This window comes from Lepisosteus platostomus, chromosome 22 (assembly GCF_059453375.1).
Source record: "Lepisosteus platostomus isolate fLepPlt1 chromosome 22, fLepPlt1.hap1, whole genome shotgun sequence".
NCBI classification, from domain to species: Eukaryota; Metazoa; Chordata; class Actinopteri; order Semionotiformes; family Lepisosteidae; genus Lepisosteus; species Lepisosteus platostomus.
Window position 1 is genome coordinate 14,870,858 of NC_142632.1, and position 25,848 is coordinate 14,896,705.

At 43.2% G+C, this 25,848-nt stretch overlaps 1 protein-coding gene across 12 annotated transcripts in view; it reads right to left on the minus strand.

Annotated features, from left to right (window-relative positions):
• Positions 1–3,926: 3,926 nt before the first annotated feature.
• Positions 3,927–25,848, minus strand: part of tspoap1 (TSPO associated protein 1) — a 93,127-nt gene continuing 71,205 nt past the window's right edge. For 6 of the 12 annotated variants that reach the window (XM_088616549.1, XM_088616545.1, XM_088616544.1 and 3 more), the window contains 18 exons: positions 24,947–25,179; positions 23,860–23,966; positions 23,094–23,203; positions 21,988–22,848; positions 21,682–21,845; positions 20,629–21,147; positions 19,914–20,312; positions 17,872–18,039; positions 16,120–17,364; positions 15,003–15,117; positions 13,569–13,744; positions 12,470–12,638; positions 11,400–11,468; positions 10,834–10,878; positions 9,871–9,974; positions 9,622–9,693; positions 8,961–9,089; positions 3,927–6,549 (listed from right to left, as the gene is read on the minus strand). In XM_088616549.1, the coding sequence (XP_088472675.1) occupies positions 6,331–6,549; positions 8,961–9,089; positions 9,622–9,693; positions 9,871–9,974; positions 10,834–10,878; positions 11,400–11,468; positions 12,470–12,638; positions 13,569–13,744; positions 15,003–15,117; positions 16,120–17,364; positions 17,872–18,039; positions 19,914–20,312; positions 20,629–21,147; positions 21,682–21,845; positions 21,988–22,848; positions 23,094–23,203; positions 23,860–23,966; positions 24,947–25,179 (4,904 nt within the window). In that variant the 3' untranslated portion in view covers positions 3,927–6,330. Of the gene's footprint in view, positions 6,550–8,526; positions 8,562–8,960; positions 9,090–9,621; positions 9,694–9,870; positions 9,975–10,833; positions 10,879–11,399; positions 11,469–12,469; positions 12,639–13,568; positions 13,745–15,002; positions 15,118–16,119; positions 17,365–17,871; positions 18,040–19,913; positions 20,313–20,628; positions 21,148–21,681; positions 21,846–21,987; positions 22,849–23,093; positions 23,204–23,859; positions 23,967–24,946; positions 25,180–25,848 lie in introns of all 12 variants that reach the window. The other 6 variants (XM_088616554.1, XM_088616543.1, XM_088616550.1 and 3 more) reach the window with 5 other exon arrangements.

A 25,848-nucleotide genomic window follows, 5' to 3' on the forward strand; every position in this document is an offset into this window, starting at 1 on the left:
CTAAGGCAAGTCATAGTCTGATGGCTGTGAAAGGCTTATGGATCCAAGTGTGGCACATTCAGAGAGAGCAGGCTCTTTTAACATTAAGGCCTGCATATGGAAAATGAAGGCCTACATGGTTAAAAGGCCTAGTGCAACCTAACGGACTTTTCTGGGTGAGAACTGACGGGTTTTTCATCACCTCTGCAAGTCCTAAGTTCTTTTTGCTCTCCTCTTAAAATTTCTTTTTAAAATTGACTGCATGCCCATAAAAGGGGAGCGTCACTGAGTCTTTGTGCTACAGTATGAACTGAAAGTAGCTAGGCCCAGGAGGGCGTGGGTTGTCTCTGTGAGCTCGGCGACTGTTAAACCTCTTCCTGTGGTTAAGACCACGTGGGTAGGAGGGGGTTAAATAGGAGACGACTTCTCTCATAGCGACCTATTTCTTCTGGAACCAAGAAGAGGCAACTGGTAAGAACATGGGAGAGCTGTGACAGCATTTTAACCGCATGCCTTTACAAAAATTCGAACTTCGCCGGTGAAAGACTTGCACGATAAAATTCATTGCGTGCACAAATTTCGGGGACAAAAAAAATATCTTCATGGCTTTTATAAGCCTTTAATAATTGGAGAGCGAAAAGCATAGTAATATTTGTGATATACCATTCTAGTCGCTTGTATCTGAGGCAGTCAGAATCAATTAACCTTTCGCTATATTTTTTAAAATAAGTCTTATTTGCAAAAGTCCAAGGACTATTGTAAAACAGCCATATGTAATCATAGTGATGCTGTTTTCTCAAACCAGGCGAAAATTATTTTTAAAAACGTGATTTTGTTATTGTTTCAGAACTTATATAATGAATATTTATATAATCAATGTATTGTTTTATATTTATGCTGTTGGAGAAGCTGGATAAAATTTGTCGTGTGGACTTTTTAACTCAAACTGGGGGTAAGTTTCAGAGAGTCTTTTTCGTTAAAAGCTTACGTTTGAATTTGGAGGAAAAAAAAGGCTTCAGCTTGAAGCCATAAGTAAAATGATCACAGGTGCTATTTTAAATACGTTTTTTGAAGGCAAGGAGTTTGTTACTTTGTTGATCTGGGACTGAATTCAACAAATTTAACAAAGTCCTTTTTTTATCAAAACCTTTTTCAACAGGGTGAAAAAGCTCAGAAAATATGGTTTCTTTATATAGCAAATCATCAGGGTGGGGAAAAGCAGAAGTAGCATTTCCTGTATTTCAAAAATGCAAGTGTCTTCAAAATTTAATTTGATTATTTTTTCAACAGTTTTGCTGGCACCTTGGTTTCACTGTACCTTTTTCTGTCTGGTGTTTGAAGTGGTAGGAATATTACATTAATACATTCCACAAATTTGATGCATAATATACATTTGCATGAAAATATACAACTCACTTTCTTAAGGATTTGAATTTTAAGAGACTGACTTCATAAAGGAGTATAGCTTGAAATCGGTCATGGATTAATTTCAGTTTTCAATTTGAACCGATTCAAGTTGTAAATCTAAACTTGTAATGCTTGGCACTATCATTTTTGTAATGATGCTAGAAAGGATACCTATCAAGCAAATTTGAAGAACCCCAGGTATAAAACTAAACAATCAGCAGAAATTAATTTAATGAATTTTAGCAATCCAACAAAAGAAGTAGAGACAGCTGTGCTTATTAACATTTTAAGGTGTTTTGTTTATGAGAATGTGAAAAACTGTTTCCATAGAATAGATGAGTCACAGTAATTGTTGAAAGTGTTTATTCAAAGTAAAAGAAAATGCCATGGATTAATTCTAACATTACTACAGTCTGTTGAGGAATAATAAAAACAGGTGTGTAAATGCGTCCCAGTTTTGATCATGTGTTGCACAAGGCTTGACGCTTTCAAATAAATAAGGTTTGAAGCTTAATTGTATTGAATAATTATACCAAACTGGTTCTGTAAATCATTTCTTTTAAACGGCATGATGCCTTGTTACTTGATAATCGGCTTTAGAAGCCTACGTCTGTGTTGAAGTGTTTGAAGTGTTGGAGCTGACGAGTGCTGTAAGGCGGGGAAGTTGTCACAATGAACAGTGCGATGGAAAATTACCGAAGACACGGCGCCATTACAGCGAAGACTCATCGGAAGTACAGTGCAGTCATCCATAAAGTAGAAAGCACTACTAAACTCCTCGGCACAGTGTAGTGTTTCCTACTTTATGGATGAGTGTACTGTTGGCTACTGAGAAAAAACAGCAAAGCAAGGAGTCCTGGACACTTTGGGACCAAGAACCCGCTTTGGTTTAAAGATGCATTCACCGTTCATGATGTCCATCAGAATCACATAAACGGTGCATGCAAAACGAAACAAAGCAGAAGGCCTTGTGGTTACATATTTCCTTCTTAAGGCAAGACATTTTTCTGGCTCATATCTTCTTCTGTCTCTGCTTTTAACTTTGAATTGCAGCTATGTATTTAGGTTTTAAATTCAGCTGGAAAGCATGATGGCCCATTGCACATTTTCCAAGCCAATGTTAGACCCTGTGATGTAATGAGCAAAGTTTGTATTGTAAAGAATCTTTTGGAAATAAAAATAATAAACTTTAAATTCACTGTGTTTCTTTTTTCATTTCTAAAAGGGAATCCACAGTTTAAAACAAATACACAGGCATCAGAGATTTGTTTTGGTTTAATGTCCATTTTTCCTTGGTCTCTTATTTCTCCTTTTTTAAATATGGTAGTTAGAAGAGGTGACATGGGGGGTGGGGCAGCCTTATCTTCAGACAACCTTGCTTCAGAAAGAAGCAGGTTAAGTAATGAAGAGATAAAGGGTTTTAGCAAGATTACTTTTTTTTTAACTGAAATGGGGCAAACATTTTCCATTTATGAAAAAAGGGTTTGGAATATTTATTGCCCAGCAAAGTGTGTATAGGACACACTAAGGAACATGTTCTCTGTTGCCTTTTATTGTTGCTACTAATGCGTTTGGCTTTTTCATCACACAAGCGGTCAGTCACAAACATAAAAATAGCCGTCTCGGTTTTCTGTACCCATTTCTTTTCCTAGTTGCGAGTCCCACAAATAGCTCTGGGTTGTGTGCTGTGATCCGTAACAGTCACAGCAGCATGGGGGTTGAGAGTAAGGCACAAGGGGGTAGGGGGTGGTTTTGGCTGCTATGAGTTACACACCGCAAGTAAAGAAGAAAAAAGTAGCCCAGCTGGGGTGCAAAAACAATCAGGTCTTTAACACGGTCCCCTTAAAAAGAGAGGGCTTAAAGACGTACTCAGTGTGGGGGCTAAGGAGCACCTGACTTTCACACATACAAGACTAGACTAGCCTCTTATCTGTCCAGTTCCCAGGTGATGCTACTTAGTTTCAATTTAGGGGATTTCTTGCCTGCACCAGGATAATATTTCACCTTCTAACCTGGAGGTGTAGGAGCACACAGGGCACACTGGGGAGTTGTGAGGTGGGGACCATGTAGAAGAAGCTGAAGTTCAAAGCTCAGGGAAGCAGCCCACGAGTGGGGCCCGATATCTCTGCTCCAGGCTACAGGAAGAAGAGATATCAGACAGACTGCGTTGTCAGCCTCCATTCTCCCGTGCAGAGTCTGGGTGACAGACAGAGAGGGGCAGGGCTTCTCTGGAGCTTAATGCGATCGTGAGAGTAGAAAGGGGACTTTTTATGGTGACACATTTGTAGCCATTGTGAAAGTTCATTAAGGTAAATTTGGTACTTTTGCAGTTTTCCTGTGGTGTGACAACACATTTACTTTTTCTTTGGTTTCCATGGGCATTGATCTACTCTACCTCTCTAACCATTGTCACAGTTTCTCTCTAATCACACTTTACATTGTGAAGCACTGCCCTTTTGTAAAGCGGACTTCAAGTGCTTTTACTTTAGGGCAGCTGACACAAAGCTAATTGAAATCACATTTCAAAGCATTACCAATGATTTATGTGAAAATATACTTTATTCCTGTAAAAAGTTTTTTCATATCGAAAGACAGTTCACATCTTCAAGTCATCGCATCTGTGCGTGAATTCCACTAATGTGTCTGGATCCCAAAAATTGCTTTCCACAAAACATGCACAATGGAAAAAAGTGAAATATTTACAAACGAGCTTCCAAAACAGGTTGTAAAAACCTTCATATACAAAACAGAGTTTTAAAAAGAACATGGATAGCGGTTGGAAGGGAAAAAGAAATCTTCCCAAAAGGTATGAAAGCAATGGACTTCTGAAAGTCAAAACAGAACCATGACAGCTCATTCACCATTCATATACACAGATCCGAACAGTCTTTAAAGTTACATGCACCCTACTTGGCTACAATTGTGTTTACAAATTGTGTCAAAAAAGACAATGCCAGAAAAGCCTGGTATTTGAATAAATATATAAATATAATAAATAAGGCAAAACATGGGTATAATAACATTATGCATGCAAATAATACACATATAAAGTAAACAACAATTTAAGACTAACAGAGGTCATGTAAGGCTACATTATATCAGCAGTTGCCTACTGCACTTCCTAAAGGATTAACAGTAAAGTCCTATTTCAACAGCAGTTCTTGACACATACATCAGGGTAATTGGGCCAGCTTTGACAAAGACTGCACTTTCTTGAAGCAACAGGGAAGTCAGATCAGCTTCCCTGTTGTGCACTGTACAAATGAATACTGGGTAACAATGAGCGCTAAAGGTCATGGCCAGAGAGTGAGCCTGGTAGGTGCATTTGCTTATCTGTTTCATTTCAGAGAAGACTCAAACAAAACACAAGCAACGGTTAAAATATTTACTTTTGTCTATAGTAATCTGACATGGACTTTAAGAATCAGTCATTGCGGTGTTCTTAAGGATAAAAAACTACTGCAAAACAAAAAATGAAAAACATTCAGTTTTCAGAAGTGCAATCTTAAAAAGCCCTTCCTATGTTTCAGCAGTGGAGTCCTTGCACAGCAATGAGATGTTAATGCAGTAGTTTGCCTTCTGTAGACATTGAAGCTCTATTGTTTGGCATGTTTTTAAGAAGCACAAAAACCCCAGCATGCCTATGCAAAGCTAGGACAACAGCATAACCTGAGAGCTTGTCTTCATCAAAACCCCATAGGTTCTTTTTTTAGTGATCACTGTTCTTGCTCTTAATACCTGCATATTATTAAATAAAACAAACAACACCCAATTTGTACACCAGTTTCAGTAACTAATTATTCCTTAGTAGATACAGCTCTGGTCCCTTCAATACTCAACACAGGAAATGTTACAGCATCCTTACAAAGAGGTCAGGCTCCTAAAACGGAGATTTCCAATAAGCCCACAACAAATGGGACACAGATAGGCCATGGCCAACGCAATGCATAACCTGATGGACACCACCAGCACAACCTCTGCTGATCAGTAACAGGGCAGAAAGTCCTTCATTTTTAACTGTGGCATTTTCTTTTTGATTAAACAAATGAATATCCAGTAAGTCACCTGTCTTTCATCTGTGGGGTACAAAAGTGTCCTGAAAGATTTGATTTCAATCAATTAAAATATACTGAGTTCCAAGTAAAATATCAGAAAGGCAAAGAGGGGTGTTTCAGCTAACAGCGTAAAAAAAAACGATTTTTCCCTCGGGCAAGATTTTAACTGTTTGAGCTGTGCTTCCTAAGCGTCTAATTCAGCTGGCATTTATGCTATACAGTAATCAGATCTTCATAAAACCATTAGGAACACATTTTACACCTTAAACAAAATCACCATGCACGAATTATTTAGCTGATCGAATTACTAAATTAAACATGAATGACTCCAATGCACATTTATGACAATGGATAAGGAGAAAAAGAGTGAGAACCAAATTCACAAATTATAGAGCACCAATGAGCAAACAACTCACTAATATCTGCAAAAAATACAAAAAGACAATGCAGCTCAAATTGGTCTTCTCTTAGTCTCTTCTGTGATTCATGTTAATGTGTAAACAATTTAAGAAGCTTTGCTCCAGAATGGGTACATGTCCTTTTCTACAGCTAAATGAGTTTCATAAAGACGCAGTGCCACTCGCTAAAGGCATAAATTGGACAATATTTGTTCTATAATCCCTCATTGGACAAAACCATGTACAATCCATTAGAATTAACACTTCCAGCTCAACAAATCTAGTGCCTACAAGTGCTAACCAAGAAAAGATTTTGAATTTCGCCTCTCGGAATTGTGTCTCCTGTTTCACATGGTGTGTCTATACACACATGTAAACATTTCTGGAAAAGGATAGAGGATGCTCCTTCTGTATCACCATGAAAGATAATGCTATTGGCTTTGTGTAAAAAGTCAAAACATCACAACAGTCCTTGGGTGGACACAGCGGCTTCACTCTTTCTTGCTGGATCCAAGCTTTTTGAAAAGTTTCTTCCCTTTGGAAAAAAAGCCCTTTTTCTTCTTGCCCTGGGGCGAGGTCTCGCTCTGGTTTGGAGCCTCTGGGGTCATGACCTGTGGAAGAACGATGTTAAGCGCTGAGCTGGAATCCGGGACCTCTTCTACTGTGGCGACTGGGGATTCGTTCTGCTCTTCAGACGGCGCCAGGCTCACCTTTGGGTAAAATGAAAGAGGATGTTTCCTTCTCTTCTAAATATTAGCTTATTGGCCGATTGGTTATTTTTACTACAGCTGCCAGAACTGATGTACTCACACATGTCATATGTCTGTTTGTGAAATATTAATGTGCAATCGTGATTTCTTAGTTGCATCTAATGAACAACTCAATAAATAACTCATAGCACTGCATAAGAAGAATTCGGGGGTCATTGTCCAGCTGGTAGTTATTTTATTTAGCTGTTGATTACAATAACCCCCCAGGTAAGTCATTTATACATAAATGAATCAGAAAACCTCTTCCCTTCTGAACCCAAGACTCACTACACAGAAGGTTCCAGGTTCAAAAAGGCCAGAGCTGGCACAAGAAATCCTGAGAAGCCCTTTGATGCAAACACTTTTTATATGCAGCTACCCAAGGCAATAACCATACCTTTATACACTGAATGACTTAGCAAATTCACTAACTTGCTATTCATTCAGGGATTTTGTTGTTCTCTTCCCCCATTGCCCATACATGTATCCTATTCTTACTTACCTCAAAGAAACACTACCAAAGAGGCTATGACACTACGATTCTGTACAATAATTGCCTCATGAGTGCACATATGATGGTCCTACAGTAGATATATATGGCCAAGCAAACAACTTTGTGTACCTGGTTCCCAGATTGCAAAATAACAGACTTTTGTGCCAAGCAAAGGACAAACCATTCAGTCTCTCAAGCAGCTACAGCTTTTTTGGAAAAATAAAATGTACATCCTGATGCATTAGCCCTACTAACATCCTAGACAGACAAGCATCTAATACTAAAGATCTTAAATTCACCTGTTGGGACAACAACTTGACAAATTAACCACAGTGGTCTGAAGATACCCAGTCTTTTCTTCAACACGTTTATCTACAGCAGGACCTCAGGATGAGCACATTGCTGGATATAAAAAGACAGAGTCAGACAGCCCCTGTTTTTAAATAATTGTTCAGCTACAAAGATAAATCCAAATATTTAATATTTCAAAGACATTTAGAGAGAAGCACCTTAAACAATATCCAGCCTCATTAATAGAAGCTTATGCCAATGATACTATTCCAAAACTGAACAATTATTCCTTTCTGAGAACTATCCTTGAGATCAAGCCAGGTAGATGATCCCAGCTCATCACTGTTAGCACAGAAACATTTCCTCTAAGCACGTAATCACCAGGGCTCAGAGAACCAGCAGGAGCAGCTATGAACTGAAAACAGAGAGCTGATCGATTTAACAATATTTTCAACAGGGAGGCGGCCATATGGCAGCTATATGTACTTTCAATTGTACGAACATACTGTAGAATTGTGTCCGATGTCCGTGAATGTCAGTTGCCATGGTTGCCACCAGATTGAGATAAACCAACACAGGCCTTCAGTGATAACCAGTTCTCTGACCAAAGTCTTGACACCAAAGTCAGCACTGAAACGGCTACATTTCACTTCAAGTTCTGCATTGCATTTGTAGATCTAATTTTCTCTAATATTTAATAGTATTTATTTTACAGTAATAGGTCACACATTATTCCATTAATGAAAACGGTACCTATCTTTAAAAAAAGATATTGCATTTTAATGTTATTTTAAGACTAACATAGTAGCCCTTTTAGCCTGGCAACATCTAAGCCCTAGAGATTTTTTGGCTGCCTTTGACTCTCCATGTATAATACAAAAAACAAAAGTTGAACACAATTTGTTTTACTGATTATCCAAATATAGTACAGAAAGGCTCGAGTCCGATCTGTTTCTTATCTGTTTTTAGAAGTTTGCCGATTGTGCGAGAACCGTACGCGTGCTCTGCTCTGCCTGGGCATCTGGCTGAGCTCTTGTACTGGGAGCCCCTGTGAGGAAGACTGTCTGAGCCAGCGGCTGAAGAGCAAGATATCTACCAGGAACAAGAGCTGGCCTGAGTCTCAGCTGGGTATCTTCCCACGCAGAAACACTTACACTTTACGCTTTGAGTGCGCACTCCTCCTGTGCCTCTGCCAGGACGATTAGGACAAACAAGGATCAAAAAGTAGGAAAAAATAACAAAAAATAAACCATAACAAACGGACAGTAAAGGAAAAAAAGTGTGTGTTCACAACGACATTAATGGATGTCTACTTCCCTTCTCATTTAGCAAATCACGGAAACGTCTCAAAAGACACAATCAGAGGGAACATTTTACTTTTTGGAAAGGTATAAGTAGCATTAAGAGTTTTACATTAAATTAACACAAACTAATACTGTTAAGGTATCCAACAAAAAGCACTCTCTTGGCTGTTTGGCTGGTACGACTGTTCATTATTAATTCTACTGTGCAGTAAGTATTTCAATCTTAGGATTTTTTTTTACATGCATGCCTTAGGAACAAGTCAGCTCTAGTCTCTTTAACTTACCTGTGATTCACGCCTGCTTTCAGAAAGCCCCTTTTCTTCATAAACACTCCCAGGCGCCTCGACTCCTTTATCTGGTATGGCTTGGAGAAAGTTAGATGGCACCAGTCCTTGCTGTCCATTACTCTCTCCCTGCGGTGAGAGAAAGGGGGTCTGGTGTAAGTCTGTTCCCTATCCAATACTGGATTCTGTTCAAACACCAGTGTTATAAGACAGATAAATTAAACCAGTTTCTTATAAATGAAATGTCTTGCTTTGTTTATTTTTCATATACTGTATTAGTCAGATCTCTAATTATACACATGGATCCAGCATTTGGAACGGGTGTCCGCAGATGGTGAATTCGGGAACATTTTGTAAAAAGTTTGCTACATTACAGGTAGATATAAACTTTTGTGTGAATTCACTGGAAAAGAATACATTTCCTTAGACACTTTACCAATGAGCATAAAGGATGTGTAGCTGCATTATAACCACTCAGCAACCTCATATTTCCTATCTGTTAGAAGAGTCTCTCATCTTTGAAAGGGACTGGTTTAAAATGGAGTTCCACTCATGTGACCAATGAAACTCAAATTGATTAATTGATTAACATACATTTACTTCAATCCAGGTTAGAAGGGTTTAGTCTTGTGATGGATACTCTTCTGACGAGGATACTTACATAAAAGAACCCGTCATCATCCATATCCCCAAACACGACTATGATGTCACCAGCACTGAATGTCAGTTCCGCCTGCAGAGAAGCACAAGAGAGACCTCGGATTTCTCAAAGCCCGACAGCTCCCCATAATCAGGGGCATAATCCAACCTCCAATAACACCTCCCAGTAGGAAGGAAACAGATGGAAATGTGCGAGCCCAGCCGCTCCTTTCCCTCACACACGATCCTGAAGCATCTCCTGAAAACCCACCTCAATGTCAACATTAGGGGAGCTCTCTCTTGGGTCATAGTCAAAGATTGCCACCATCTTTCGTGGGGCCACAGAGTGAGGTCCGCTGCCTGGCCAACTGCGCTCTGTGCAAAACACAACACACCCCCAACAACATTCAGTCACTACAATACAGCAGCCGGTCACACAGCGCATTAGCATGATATTCACGACAGCTTAAGACTGACTTTCAGACATACCTGCTTGCATGTTGACCTAAAGTGGTTCCCTTCTATAAATATTTTGTTCAATTACATGTGCTCAGTTGTCATGCATTGATCAAATCCTACAGTACAGCTTGACAAAAACATTCAACCCAACTGTTTTTGTTGGTAAAGAATCAACACCAAACACTGCTTGATACCTTACTTAGCTGTGTTGAGCTCCTAAGAGCTTTAGACCTGCTGCAAATTGAAGCATAATAAAACAAATCTAATAGAAATTTAAAATGTATTACAAGTACATCAGAAATTAAAATTCTTTATCTCAATTAAGTGGGACTATGACCTGAATGATACCTTAATTCATTCTGTGCCAATTGTAAACCAATATAGCAATATATCCTACTGCAGACCTGCTGCAGTTAAGCAGACACGGGTAAGGTATCACTGCTACAGACAGAAAAGGTAAAAACAAGGGAAAGCAGACACAAATGCCAACACTTCTCACATGCATCAAGTGGGGGTACAGGAGAAGGGAACCCCCCCCCCCTTAGATCAACTAAGCAGAAGATACTTGGCGGTATATAGAAGGGCCTACAAAGAGCCTGTTGGAATGAGATGGTTTTACTTAAAAGCATCACATTAAAAAATGTGTGAACTGCACTGGCTTATTGCTCTTATCGCAGCACATCAACATTGCGGAGGTCTGACTGGAATTCTGGTGGCTATTAAATACAGATGCCCTCCCATCTCCATTAGGCCCAGAAAACAGAAAGGCTCTAACCTCTACTTGAGCCTACACTTTCCTCCCAGACACCTGCAGATTCGACTGAAAGAAGGGGGGAGAGAGAGAGAGAGAGAAGGAACTCGTTAGGGAAAAGCCTTTGTCCTCGTGGCACCAACTGCCGCAAAAAAAAAAAACTTCCTATGAAAAGCAGCAAGAAGCATCTGACACACTGCTGACACACAGGGACACACAAGTGAAAAAACCCAAAGAAGAAGCTTTGCCAAGGACAGGCTGAAAGGAACTAACCGCCTACATTTCAAATATCTGATTTAACAACGACTGTGTCTGATGTGTAACTGTCCAGTTCCCTGCCGGGGGGGGGATGGGAGACTGGCTGTGTTGTGTTGTTCTCAGGTGTCAATTCTGAAATGGAATCCACATGTGTCATGCGGGAGGTTGGCGTATAAACAGAGAGGTGATGGACTGAAGGATCGCCAGGCGGGATGTACAGTGAACAGTGACGTCACGTCGTCATGAACCTGGGACCCCTGCCAAGGCAAAGCTTCTGCCTGGTGGGCGCGGGGGGCCGGAGCGAGAGGGACAGAGCGGGAAGCAGCACACACCTTTCCTGGATCGTCTAGGTTTCGGCGGAGGAACGGGGCGCCGCGGGAGCTGAGCGTGCGAACGAGTGCCTTCGTCAAAGTTCAGAAAAAAAACAGAGAAAGGAAAATAAAGAAGCAGACAAAAAGGCAAAAAACAGACAGAATGAAAGCCGAGTAAAAAAAATAAATCATAATAAATTAAACCCACGGCCGGCAACACAGACGTGAGACAAGTGAAACCAAAAGTGGGGAGAACACCTGCGGAGAGAGTGGGGCTGGAAATGGAACACACTCTTAGTCATCCTGGGCAGCCCTGCTGCTGAAGCGCGGGGAGAAAACAGCAAACAGGATGTCGAAACACCTTGGCGAGGCATGTGTGCCACAGCGGAAAGCTCAATGACTTAGAGTGAAAGAAGCGAGCGAGTGAAACTGAGCACGTTTTCATTAAAGCAAACGCAGCAGGAATTACTCCTTGAAGGAGTGCTACGGTAAAGGCCAAGCTTACGATATACAGTATATAGAATTGGCAACAGCTCGGCGAATCGAATCTCATGCTACATCTTTGAGTCACCAATTTCTGTTTTGCATTTCTCTGGCAACCAGCAGAGTAAAGGTCTTCTGTGCAAGTTACAATAAATGTGGACTAGGCTTAGTATTGATAAAGAAACCCTTTGTTTTTACAGTCAGAGAAATACATATCTGATCAGATAGTGGTGTTGCCTTTAAAGTGGTTATAAAGCATAGAAGATAATGCAGTAAAATTGATTGATTGATGTTTGATCATTGTACTAAGTAAAGTACAAGTACTGTACATGTATATACTGCTCCATTTTCTGCTTTGCTAAAGAGGTAGAGCTGGAAAGGACTGGAGGAGTGTGCTGAACCAGATCGAGATTTCAGGTCATATCACAGCACACTGAAGAGCATGAGCAGCATGATAAAATAGCTATTGCAGTTTGACCTTCATCCATGACATCTGCTTGGAATGACAATCAGAAAAGAGAAGGATAGGTGTGCCTGCTGCACAGGCAATAAAAACCCTCTGCCTCCTCAGCAGGGTCTGTTAGTGGTGAAGCTTCAGTGCTCGGTACCTATTTTCTCCATGGAGGCCTCTGCAGACAGAAAGCCCTGCTGAAGCAACTGGTCCCTGGTCTCTTCGTCTTCCACTTGGATTTCGGATACCATGTTGCATGGAACGTAGCCCAGCCGGCCGCCGGATTCGCCTCGGTAAAATCCGTCAGCATCCTTGTCTCCGTAAATCTATCAGCAAGGAGACAAACATTTCTGTCCTTTTCTGTGACAGACAAACACGAAAACGCACCAATCTTCAAATAAAATGTGACTGTTCTATGCCCATTTACATATGCTGTACACTCAAAGACTAAGAAACACTTCTCTATTCTACAGGGTTTGTCTAGTTCTGATAAAGCTGCACTGATACAATTATTCTACACAAATGACGCAATGTTTTTAAATTGTTCAGGTGTCATCCATGCAAATGTTGGCCACTCATGCTTAGTGTTTCTGCACAGCCTCTCCTCTCAGATTTTATCCTAACACTAATTTATATGGACATTATCCTCCAGAAATTCTAGCACGGTGTATTTTAGTTAATTCTAGTCTTTAATATAGGCATCAGATACAACTGCTTCCAAAGATCATTTGTCATGTTTGTACCACCTTTCATTGCGTATATGAAAACATGACTTTTGTAAAAGCAGCTGGTCGTTGAAACTTTTTTTTTTAACTTGAACACTTTCATAATTATACAATCCACTGCACTTTCCAGATTAGAAACCGGGTTCAAACCAAAACAAAAATCTCCTGCAATACAGACAATTCAAAATCGAAGTCAGTCACAAACAAAATCTAATGCCAGAACAGTGATTAACATGGCAATTCAGAAAGAAGATCTCCAGCTCTTTCCAAGCGTGTTTTAACGTTAGTGACTTATTTCTGTCGGAGGTTAGATTGTATAGTGTTTTGTGCACACAGCAGCTTGCTAATTATTGACAGCAAGCAATTATTCTGCTTTTAAAAAGAATCCTAAAAAACAGGCCACAAAATGCATCCTAGGAATCCCAAACTGAATAAAATGAACGCTCAACTTTCGTGTCTTTGAGTGGGAAAACCAAAACACAAAGTTAGAAGAGGCATGACCACAAGCGTCCCATCAGTAATGTACTGTACCTTGATGATCTGACCCTCCTTGAACGGCAGCTCCTCTTCAGCGGCATCAGGGTTTGGGGACATGACAGCAGGATTGTACTGGAACAGAGCCACAAATATGCGGACTGTGCTGTCTGCCGCCAGCCCCTCCACCTCTGAGCATTCAGTGGCCTCTGGAGTCTCAGCCCTGGGGGCGTCTGTATACAGCAACACAAGCACAGCCATCAGCTCAGGCCCTCACCGTGCGATTACCTCGCTGCCCCTGTTAGAACCTGAGGCAAAGCATGAGCTGCTCATGTACCTTAAGGCTTTAACCTGGGTGTGTCCTTAAGTAGGGATAGGAAGCTAAGCCCCTCTGAGCCTAAGCCACTTCGAGCCACTGCAGGTGGATAGATTCCATCTCAAACATGCCCTAACTACCCGGACAGGAAATCCCCAGGGCAAAAATCTGAACAAGGCTGATAAACCCATAAGCTACAAAACCGTTTGTTCACTGCTGATTGTATCTAACTGAATGTGATAGACTGAGATACAAAATAGAGTTACTGTATGTCAAATAAGAGAAGTGTGTAGTGAATAGTATACTTGACTTTCCTACCCTACTTTCAGCAAAGTTAAAGTCGATATTTCATTCATCATTATGACTTTTTATGAGCTTATCTTGTCCAAAGAAGTTCTCTTCAGCTTGTCGGTTTCATTACCTGCTTATCCCAGACTTATTTTGGGAACATTCAGTTGAGGTGAAAATGAGACTCAAGAAAAGGGAACTTAATTAATTCACAATTTACAAAGTTTAACGTATAAAAGAAAAAAGCAATAGATGCTGTGAAAGTTAAGTGGTTCCACTGCTCCTGTTTGAGAACCTCTAAGTTGTACACAACAAGCTACACAATATACTTTGAAAAAGCAAGTTACTGAAAGCCTTCTCACAATCTGTCTAAATAATTCAGAAATAATGATGCACCATTCATGTGCATCTAAAGTACACACTATCATGTAGTTTCAAAACTTAATCGCTAATACAATTGCTAGCATTTAAGAGGTTCCAGACTTGCACCATTCCAAAACTGCAAACCAGACTTGACCTGAGTGTTTCATTTTGCTGACGACAGTCAATAAGACACCACTGTTGCAAATGTTAAGGTGTCTTTACCTCTACAAGCACCTTTCTTGTCACCTCCTTTTGTTAGTAACCTCTTTAGAGCGCTCGGTGGCACGTGCAACAATGTTTCCACACAGCACGTAAATGACCTTTTACGACTTCTACTTCTGTCTTGATTGCTCTGACTTACTATTTCAGCAATTCAATTGCCGTTCTTTCCACTTCTTGACTGGGCACGCTGGGTCCAGCTGAGCCTCTAGATCTGCTTTGGCCCACGTGTGCGTGCGTGCGTGCGTAATACCAGTCAGCAGTACAGACTAGTTACTTTCAGTGGGAGGAACAGAGAGCCTGACCTTTTGCTGGCCTGGTTTCCAAGTGGTCCATCTTCGGTGAGAAGCCGTTCAGTCCCCGCCAGGAAACTGCCTCAGCAGAGTGTGGGAGCCGAGGGTCTCCTTCGGCAGAGGTTTCCTAACACACATCAAAAACTTGAGAGGAACTGCCTTTCTTTCCACATTCCAATAGAGGAACACAAAAACACTACTTGAGGTACACAGCCGTGCCTGCGCACACAGATTACTGTGGAGGGGGAGGTGACAGCAAGACAATAATTAAGTAGCTTAATAAATATCAGCAAGGTTGATATACGGTGCTGTTTTTGCTTAAATTATCCACAAAACTGTTTCCACAATTAAAGCTTCTAGGATTGTTGCTGCTGAACAAGGGGCCACGTGAGCACAAATATGCCTTGGCACATGCCTTCTGATGAAGGATGTTCAGCCTACATACTCCAAAAGGCAATTTCGACTGTACAGGCGTCAGCTGGTGTTTCACGCCTTGCAGCCAGCCACTGTGCTGTTCACAAGAAGCAGGAGAAAACGCAGTACCACACAGCCACTAGAGAGCAGGAATCGAGCGTTGCAAAGGAGCAGGCAAACAAAAGAGGAAGGGGGTAAATGGCTAAAAATAGTCACAACAAACATATTGGTTTTAACCCTTTGCATCCACTGTTTTATTTCAGATATCATGATCACCTCTTTGCCACTATTACCAAATCTAATCCATAGTCCAGTCATTCTCCATAGTACAGTGAGTATTTGTACTGTATATTCTGAGTTTTGCAGTTAAACAAGATTTGCTTGTTACACTAAATATCCTAAGCCCCTTTTAGGGGCTATGCAACTAGAAGTCCAACACTGCTTGGACTGTTGGTGGAGGTCTGCTAATATATAAAAAGATGTCTGTTGACAATAAAAAATGGGATTTACTGTAAAACAGTTTGTCTATTTTGTGACTAAATGATCTGAAATAAGGCACTGTAGGTGTGTGAGCTTTTGAGGAGAGAGAAGGGCAGGGCACAATTCTGATTAAGTCTGCCCTGACCCACATCATTCACAAACACAATGACACAGAGAATAACTCCATCAGATGCAAATGATTAAAGCCAATCACACAGAACAACAGGAAACACACCCTGTGAGAGTCATCGCTGCTGTGCCCCTTTGCCCCGTGCTCGGGTCTCGCCCGCCGGCCAGCCGTTTTGTGAAAATCCTGCCCACGGATGACCCCCTCTCCTGCCTCTGGCCCCCCTCTCCCTCTGGAACGGGAGCCCACCGTCCCGGACGCACCCACTTTTCCCCGGCCATGCAGCTGCTCGTGAGCTTGGTGCTGGTAGCGGGGGCGATGGTGGTGAGAGGGCGATTTGGACTCAAACACCTCGTCTTCCACCATCCCCTGCCTCTTCAGCTCCCTCCTGCGCCCCTCCGAGGTCACGGACTCGCATGGGCTGGAGCAGTCGCTTAGCTCTTCCGGGCCCTCTGACTGGGTGCCATCCACCCACCAGCCAGCGTGCATCTGCCCCAGGTGGACCGCTGCTGGTCTGTAAACCAGAGCTTCCTCGTCATCCTCCGTTCCGTACTCAATATCAATTTCCACGCCGTTGCCCACGGAAGCATTGTTCCCTCTTCCTCCTCTGCTGCTGTAATACTTTCCAGCATGAAGGCCAGACTTCAGAAGCTCCGAAGAGATGTGGTCCCTTTGGGTTTGCAGAAGAGCTTCTCTCCTTAACCTGTCTCCGGACTTCTCAGCCAGGAGGTGCGAGTCTTTGGGCTCCCTTTCATGGCATCTTCTCATCCGGGGCTCCTTGCTGTGGATGTAAACGCTGCCCCCGGAGTCAAAATCCTCCTCCTGGTACTCGGAGGCCTTGTTGCCTGTCTCCACCATGGCAGAGAGATGCGTCTTCTGGGAATGTTGCTTGCTTCTGCTCTGCAGGACACTGTATCTACTGGGATCTTTTGTCTCACCTGATTTCTCACAGACCTGCAGCATGGGATGACATCCTGGCGACGACTCCCTGGCAGAGCTGTGTGGTTTTGGAATCAAGAGCAGGCTCTCACTGGCTTCCTTAAATTTGCCACTTGATTGTCTGTCATTTGCTTCACTGTGGTTGTTGGCTTCTGCCAGCAAGGTGGGGTTTCTGCCAGATGCAAGTTTTCTGGCTCCATGGAAAGTCTCTGGAATTGTGGGCCGCTTCTCCGATCCGTGGTGCGGAGTCTCTGAAACATCGGGAGACTCGCCGTCTTCCAGCTCCTGACTCTCATCTTCTTCCTCTGTGACCTCAGGGATGCTGAAGAGCTGCTTGCTGTGGTGAGTCTGAAGTGGGAGTTTCAGGATCTTCTCCAAAATCTCTTCATCACTGTCCGTTTCCCAGGTGTCCGGCTGGGCAGAGGCAGAGGGCGAGAAGGAGCCAGGGGTGGCGAGGGGGGATGTGATGTGTAGTAGGAAGACCACGTTGGGAAAAAGGGTTGTGCATGCAGAGGGTATGAAACCCAATAAGGGGAAAAATGAAATATTGGCATGCCCGGGAAAAGAAAAGAGAAAACAAAATCAAGAGGGAATGGGGTTTTAAAAAAATAACACAGGAAAGAGTGGGCACCAAAGTTAAATGTATTTTATATATTACAGCATTAGTGTAAAACACAAAGAACTTCTCCTGGCTTCAAAACAGATTAATGTTGTTTAAGCTTTAAAAGTTTTGCAGCTATAACATTTGCATAAATAAGTTGGTTAATGACAAGTAAAAAAAAATGTTTACGTCAGGGAGCAGAACTCTCCTTCGAAAACTGGAGGATTTCTTTTGGATGATGATGCACAAGTGGACAAGGAACATACGGGCACTCTGAAAGCTTCCACCAGCTTTTAGGAAGACCTTGATGCCTGTATTACCTTGCTGCCATCTCCAACACCGAGCCCTCCACTCTGCTCCTCTCCTTCCTCAGTGCCCAGAGCGTCGGAGCACAGGTCCTCTTCGTCCTCCTCCAGGATGTCCGACAGGTCCGAACCCCGGCTGCTCTCGGTCTGATATTCGCTCAGCCGGTGGTCATTCACAGGGTCCTGCAAAACAACATCAATCTCAGTGTAAAGGCACAAGGGCATTGGAAGGGTCACAAACGAGAGTCACAAGCCAATGGATATGAGAATCTCTATCACTTGAAAGAAGACTCTACCAGCATGGCTGGGCAGCTTGTTCTAGACCCCCTACAATCTTTTGGGTAAAGAGCTACCACCTCTTCACAGTTTTCAATGCACTTCCTCATCGTTTCCACTTGTGTTCTCTGGTGTGAATTTATTTGCTCATTCTGAAGACATTCGCTGGGATGACTTTAAAGAATTCTAAGCGCTTTCATTCGATCTCCTTGCTGTAATCACAATCCCCTTGAGACTGTGGAAGAACCAGTGACTCAGACACTGTCACTCTTTTCATCTATACACTGAAAACGACTTCTTTTTCAACTAAACTTTAATCCCACATGTATTGTACGGATGTATTGAACTACTCATCCTGCAAAGAAGCATGCTATTGGCATGTGGAAATGATGTAATTGTGTATTCCCTAATTAAAAACTGTAATGAAATCATATATGTTATGACAAAATATCTGATTATGAAAATGACTCGTGATGCATTTGATGTGCCTCTAATATCAGTGTGACATACTTTAGATTCCGTTTGCATGAAGGAAAGAACTTACTTCTGGTCATTAAGACTGCTTATTCCTTGCACTGACTCTAGGCTAGGATTCCTCTGTGCTCAAACTGCCCAATCGAATTCACGTAAGAACAGGCAGTCTGCCCACTGTTTGCGTCACGAGGGATCTGAGGATCTCTAGCTGGCAACAGCAAACAAGATGACGCTTGAAGGCTTCTTAGCGCTTGGAATTCAGACACTCCACCCAAGCTGTTTTCCAGTCTGTGAAAGTGACCTAATGCTGTTGTCATCAACCCCCCCCATCAGAGAGCTGCTTATTCCTGGTCATGGTTGTGGAACCCAATGCTTATCCTAATGGCTCAGGGCGCAATGTAGGACTACACCCAGGATGGCACAGCAGTCCATTGCAGGGTATGCATGCAGAAGCACACAGGGTCAGGGACAGTTTAGAGACCCCTAGTGTGTCCTGGGAGGTGGGTGAAAACTGAAGCACATGAGGACCCATGCAAACCAAGGGAAAACATGCAGATTCCAGTACTGAAGGTGTCTGGTTGTAATCAAACCCAGGACTCAACAGCTGTTAGGCAGGAGTACTAACCACCAGACCATATAGCCAGGAGCCATATCACCCTGCAACTCACAGCTGGCAGCCCCCTGCAGCTCAGCAGGTGTGAGCCTGGCCAGTACCTGGATGGGAGACCTCCTGGGAACAACTAAGGCTGCTGCTGGAAGAGGTGTTAGTGGGGCCAGCAGGGGGCGCTCACCCTGCGGTCCATGTGGGTCCTAATGCCCCAGTATAGTGACGGGGACACTATACTGTAAACAGGTGCCGTCCTTCGGATGAGACGTAAAACCGAGGTCCTGACTCACTGTGGTCATTAAAAATCCCAGGGCATTTCTCGTAAAGAGTAGGGGTGTAACCCCGGCGTCCTGGCTAAATTTCCCATTGGCCCTTACCAATCATGGCCTCCTAATAATCCCCATCTATGAATTGGGTTCATTACTCTGCTCTCCTCCCCACGAGAGCTGGTGTGTGGTGAGAGTTCTGGCGCACTATGGCTGCCGTCGCATCATCCAGGTGGATGCTGCACATTGGTGGTGGTGGAGGGGAGTCCCCATTACCTGTAAAGCGCTTTGAGTGGAGTGTCCAGAAAAGCGCTATATAAGTGTAAGCAATTACTGTTATTATTATTGTTCTGGCCTACTGTTGTTAATCAGCTGGTATCAGAGCAATGTCTTTTAGAAAGCAAAGAAAATAAGAAAAGCAGCAGCTTCCATACCTCCTTAGGCCTCAGGTAGGGGTCCTGATGGGATGGTATATTTCCAAGCCCTGTTTTCTGCAGGTTGTGGTCCAGGAACTCATCCATTGACACCACTCTAACATTCCCATGAGAGCTCTCCTCCTCTGCCTCATGCTCCGATTCCTGCCCTGAGGTGTCCAGACAGTGGCTGTGGCTGCCTGAGGGGACCTGGTCTTCAGTCCTCCCTGCTGATTCCCCTGGCAAACCCTGGGAGGACTCCACGCTCATTTCCGCTACCGAGCTGCTGGGGTCTGCGCTAGACACAGCCTCTTCCAGGAAGTCCGTGATTGAGACAGATGGACGTTTCACAATGACGCTTTCGGAGTCTTTGGTTGAATCTAACAGTCTTCCAGTTCCTGAACTTGAGGTGACGTCAACCTGGAAAACATGTTACGGATATGACTACTGCTTACAGGGCTTAGTTCAGCTGGCCCAGTCTGTTCAAGTTCTCCTGCTGCAGGATTGTAGAAACATCAGCATCAAATTACATATCAAAGAGCTCCCAAACAAGAATTCTGTCCTCTGCTCTTCTGGTAATAAACTCTGGATGTTGAGATTTTAGAAAAGAGACTACCCATTTGCTCAGTATGCAAGGCTGATATCTGATAAAGCTACATCATATTTGCACAAAGTCTTGTTAATTCTAGAAAATCACTGCGATAACATTAAACATGAACTTTAGCAGGACAGTTACCGTGTGGCCTAAATGGAAGTTTGACACCGACGAACCCTCATGCAGGATCAAGCTCGATGTTGATGCCCCCGCTGCTGGCAGAGAATCTGCCAATGAATTGACAGAGTCTGTCCTCTCCTCTCGGTGGAGAGCAGCACCCACGCCGTCACCGAGGTTTGCTTTGGGAAAGGTGGGCACGGATGCTTCGCGGGCGGCGAGGGCAACTGGCGGCTCAACCCGAAGAGCAGAGGCAAGGAGCAGAGGGGCTGTGGCAGCTGTGGAGTCCAGGGGGTCCCTACACATTGGGGCGCTGTGCATGCTGACCTCCAGCAAGCTGCTGGCACTGGGTGGGGTTGGCAGAGGCTGGCAGGGAGGCGTGGCTGCGAAAAGCTTTGCTGGGATTTTGACAGGCACTGAATCCGTCGATTCCCCATAAGTGGACATTGTCCGCACTGTGAGCTCCTGTGCTGCCTGCAGGATGTGCATTTGGGAAGGTCCCACCAGCACACTGCCAGCTGTAGGGGAGGCAACTTCTAACACCTGGGAAACAGCCCACAGAACACAAAGGGAGGAATTAAGACACAGGAGCAAAAACTGGACAGCCAGAGAGACTTACAATATACACTGAAGGAAACAATTCTGATAAATACCATGAAGTCGGAGAAGCTTTCTAATATTGGACTAGTTATTTCTATTGGATATATCAGTGAAGCAAGAGATTTGAAAGTTAAATACCTACAATCAAAAAGCAGCCATGAAAAGAAGTACCTACAGTAACAGTGCAAGGTGCCTGAGTTCAATGATGTAATACAGACATCCAAATAAACTAAAAATAAAAATAAGATTATAATCAAAATAAGCAAGACAAGAAATAAATATAAACATGATGAACAAATGAGATCGCTTTCTGACAAAATTGCCAAGAATGCAATAACTCAAGAGCTATGTAGTGTAACCATCTCACGCTCCACTGAGTATTTTTATTAAGGCTAAGTCAATACTTTAGGTGTACTGTGCTGTTGGACATATTGTACAGTTTGTTCAGTATCGATTGACCTACTGTATGCTTCTTACTTTTTGCTTGTCTGCATAGATGGCGTATCCTGTCACACGGACCCCGTTGGATGTGCCTGCAGCGTCAATGGTGACAGGAAGCCAGCTGACCAGTGCAATGCCAGGGCTGGGGCCCAGCTCCACCTGGACATCCAGTGGGGCATCCGGAGGACCTAGGGGTAAATCTGGAAGATTAGGTAGTGGGCCCTTATACAGCATAACAAACGTACAGCACGGCAGGAGGAAAAACAGACTCTAAAAGGATGAGCAGATTGGCAGGTAATGTGGCCAATCTAAAAACACGGACACTATTACAGGTGTTCTCACCTGCCGTTAAAGTGACGAACGATGTTACGGCACATTTGCGCTCCCGCCGGTCCAGGGGTAACTCCCAAGGCGTGCGGTGCGGCCTGGCCTCCACTTTGACTCTGTACCTCAGGTTCGGCCTGAGGTTGCTGAGGCAGTGCGAGTAGCAGCCGGCCTTCACGATCTCGCACTCCTCGTCGTTCAAAAACACCGCGTGCACATAGTTACTGTTGCTGGGCAGCCACGCGAGGCTGGCCGAGGTGGCGGTGGTGCTCTCCACCTTCAGCTGGGTAGGCGCCACGCACACATCTCGGCCAACCAGGATGCTGCAGCGGAGCTGGTCCGAGTCCCCCTTCTCCGTCACGCTCTGCACGGACACGCGGTAGGCTTTGAGGTTAACGTCTAGCCGCTCCAGAACGGCTTTCGTCTGGGAGCCAAACGGGACATTGAGCCTCAGCTCTTTGTCCACATAGACATTGTAGCTCCAGACATTCCCCCATCCAGCTGGTACCAGGGGAGGGTCCCAGCCGATGATGATGCTCTTGGCAAGCTGCTTGATTAGAGTCAGTTTCCTTGGATAAGGCACCGCATCATCTCCCACCTCCTCCATGTCGAGGTCGAAACCGTTCGACATCAGGCTGTCCACCTTCCCCAGGCCTGATAGATTCTCCTCCTCCTCTGGGACAGAGGGGTCGGTCTTCTCTGTGCTGTGGATGCTCAGTCGGAGGTGTTTCTCACTGCTGCTGTGGAAGCTGCTCTCCTGGAAGGAATTGTGGGACAGGTCACTGACCTCTGGAGGGTGAAAGCTCAGCATGTCGTCGTCGGAGATCCGCTCCACAAAGTTGGAGGGGACCAGCCCTCTCCGCCCATCCATCAGCTCCCCTGCAGAAGAAAGGTCAGATCAGGTCATCTTACCGAACAATTTTGCACAATCCTTAGTCTGGTTTATAACTCCATTACACATAAAAAAACCAGTGAAACCTGAAAGCTAAAAGGAATTCACACGTTTTTGGAAGTGAAGTGTATCTAAGCTAGGTGCCTTATTTTTATCTGCTGCCACAACAACTGGACAAGAGGCACGGCATCCAAAGCTCTTTCAGCACAGAGAAAATAGGCAACAAAGGAACCTTCGTAGAATCCGTCCTCATCCATGTCTCCATACACGTAGATGTACTCTCCAGCAGTGAGAGGAAGCTCTGCCTCTGGATTTTCATTTGGGCCGTCAAAAGGATTGTAGCTGCAGAAATAACAGTCGCCTTCCTTAATGCTATTTTCCGTACACTTGTAAAAAAAAAACATTCTAAGTACAGTATAAACAGTTTTCTTCCTTCAAGATTTCTACTCTCAAGAGTAGAGCATCGCAACACTTATACACAGCATTCAGTAACATGTGAAGTCAAGCTTTCAGCTCCTGGCATGCCTATCAATCTTGTTTTCTTTACTCCTTCTCTAATGATACATCCATCCCTGGAACCACAGTGTTTATCAGATACTACTACTAGTGTTTACTAACATACTACTATGATATGGATGACTATACTTGTATATATCCTTAACTGGCGTGGCACTTTCTGATGGATTAACCATGGACAACCAGTCACATTGAACCATGTCAATTTAATACAGTTATGTAACATTTCATTCTTGTAAAATATATACTAATCTATTGTGTAGAATTTGTGTTCTATGGGCATTTTGTCCTTTGTTTCCATCTGTATGAGGCAGATATGTATGCATCTGTATTTCCAAGTGACGCATGGAAACTGTGAATAATGAAAAGCAAAGGAGGTTATACAAATATATCTCAAGTGATCATGAAAGCATCCAGAATAACACTGTGAGTCAATATAGTGCACATTTATGGAATGCGTGCAGGTCCAAGCTAATCATTACCTGTATCGGGCAATAAAGACCTGCAATTTTGCTGGAGCTCTGTTCTCCGGCTCAGGTATAGGGGACACATCAATGTCTAACTCCTCCACCTCACTGGCAGTGTCAACCTAGAGAGAAAGAAATGTTCTGAATATACTGTAACTGATGGCAATAAACAGTGGCTCTCCTGCTAATTCCAAACTCATAAGTAAATGCTGCTGCATCCCATAAAGCATATAAAACTGTAAAAACATCACTTGGACACACAAAGAACACGCACATCTTTAACAGATGTTTTTTTTTAATTGATTGTTGCGTAATCAAGGTTAAAACTGCATGCAGAATCCTGCTAAGACGATCACTGTAGAGAATAATTTTGAATAACTGGACATTCGATATGTGACTGAATTTCTTTTAGTTTCTTTACATTTTAAATAAACTTTTAAATTTTTCTTATCAAATACACATTTGGAAAGACAAAATGTTGTAGACACTCCTGCACAAAATGGGGAGAAAAGGGGCCTTTAGAAATGCTCCTCCAACACACCTTGTTGTAATACCTTGACAGGGTTCAAGCTCCATAGCGCTGTACAGGAGAGTTAGCACTGATAACAGAAATGACACTTTTCTATTTGAAGTGATCGTGAACCTCCAGGCACCCTCATTGCAATGATTTAATATTCTTATTAAATTAATACAGCAACAAGAAAGCATCCTCTCTGCGTTATCATCCTCAGTTATGAGAGTTTTAGTACTGAACTGATGCACTAGAGTCAAATCACAATGTTAAACAGCTATTGATGCATTGCAGCCTGCTCTGTCCGTTTACTGTGCCATCACTGGTGGATCTCTTTTCAATCTTTGTACATTACTTAGATCTGTTGCATGCTCATTTAAGTGGATACATATTTGATTACTCCTTCTATTACATCCAAACCCCAAAAAACAACTCTCTCAATTTGTGCTTTAGGTCGAGAGCCAGTAACATTAGTGTGGGGTGTATGTGAGTGTGGGGTATATGCCTGTAATGTCCTCAGATGTCTGCAGAAATGACAATACTGTGTTTAATTAGCCCCCTTTATTAACCAGAAGGGCAGGTTCTCCTCACCTCTGGGGTTGGGCAGGATTTTGGCGTGCTGTGCGGGAGTGACTCTGATTTGGGTGGGAGCTGTCTGGAGTCTGGTTTTGGCGTGCCGGCAGCAGGCTCAGGCTCCGAATTGGTGCTGCTGGCGGTGGGTTGCTCCTGGTGCTGAACGGACAGCTCCTCTGCTTCCAGAGGCTGCTCCTTCGCCGGTTCTGCTGCCAGGGCAGTGTGGGCAGCAGGCGGGGTCACCTCCAGATCTGCAGGACAGGAACCATCAGCACTGCTCAAAGTAAGGACACGGGCATTACAGTGCCATCTGTGCACAAGTATATGCAAACAAAGTGTGTAGCAAGGGATGACGATTTTTTTCAATTCTGCAGAAGTGAAGGGGTCATTTTGGGTTGTTTCAGAGAATCCAACTGCCTGGTTAAGATAGAATAATTCAGTCTAAATGCATTTTTACAACTCGCTAGTCGAGCTCACTGTCATTTTTAAATAATCCCGTTTAATATCTCTTACTGGACAACGAGAAAAAGTGCCTTCATTCGCATGTAAAAACTGTCAACCATAAACACTTTCTCGCTGTCTTTAAATGAAGACTTCTCTGTTGAAGTGCAATAATATTTATCTTATAAACTGTTAAAATAGCAGCGATTGGATCGTTTGCTCTTACTATAAATCCTGGTCTATACAAACAAAGGAGGTTTACTATATATTCATCAATGTAGGGTTTCACTGCCTTTCAAAAAAAACTTTTAAAATCCTTCTGTAAAACATAAACCTCATAATCCACTGGTGTTTCTGTATGATGGAACACAATATTTGTGATAGGTGATACACAGTGCAACACTGCTGTGTGCTGGGATACCTTACCTTGCACAACCCTCAAATCCTGGTGTTGGCTTCATAACCAAGCCCACAAAGGC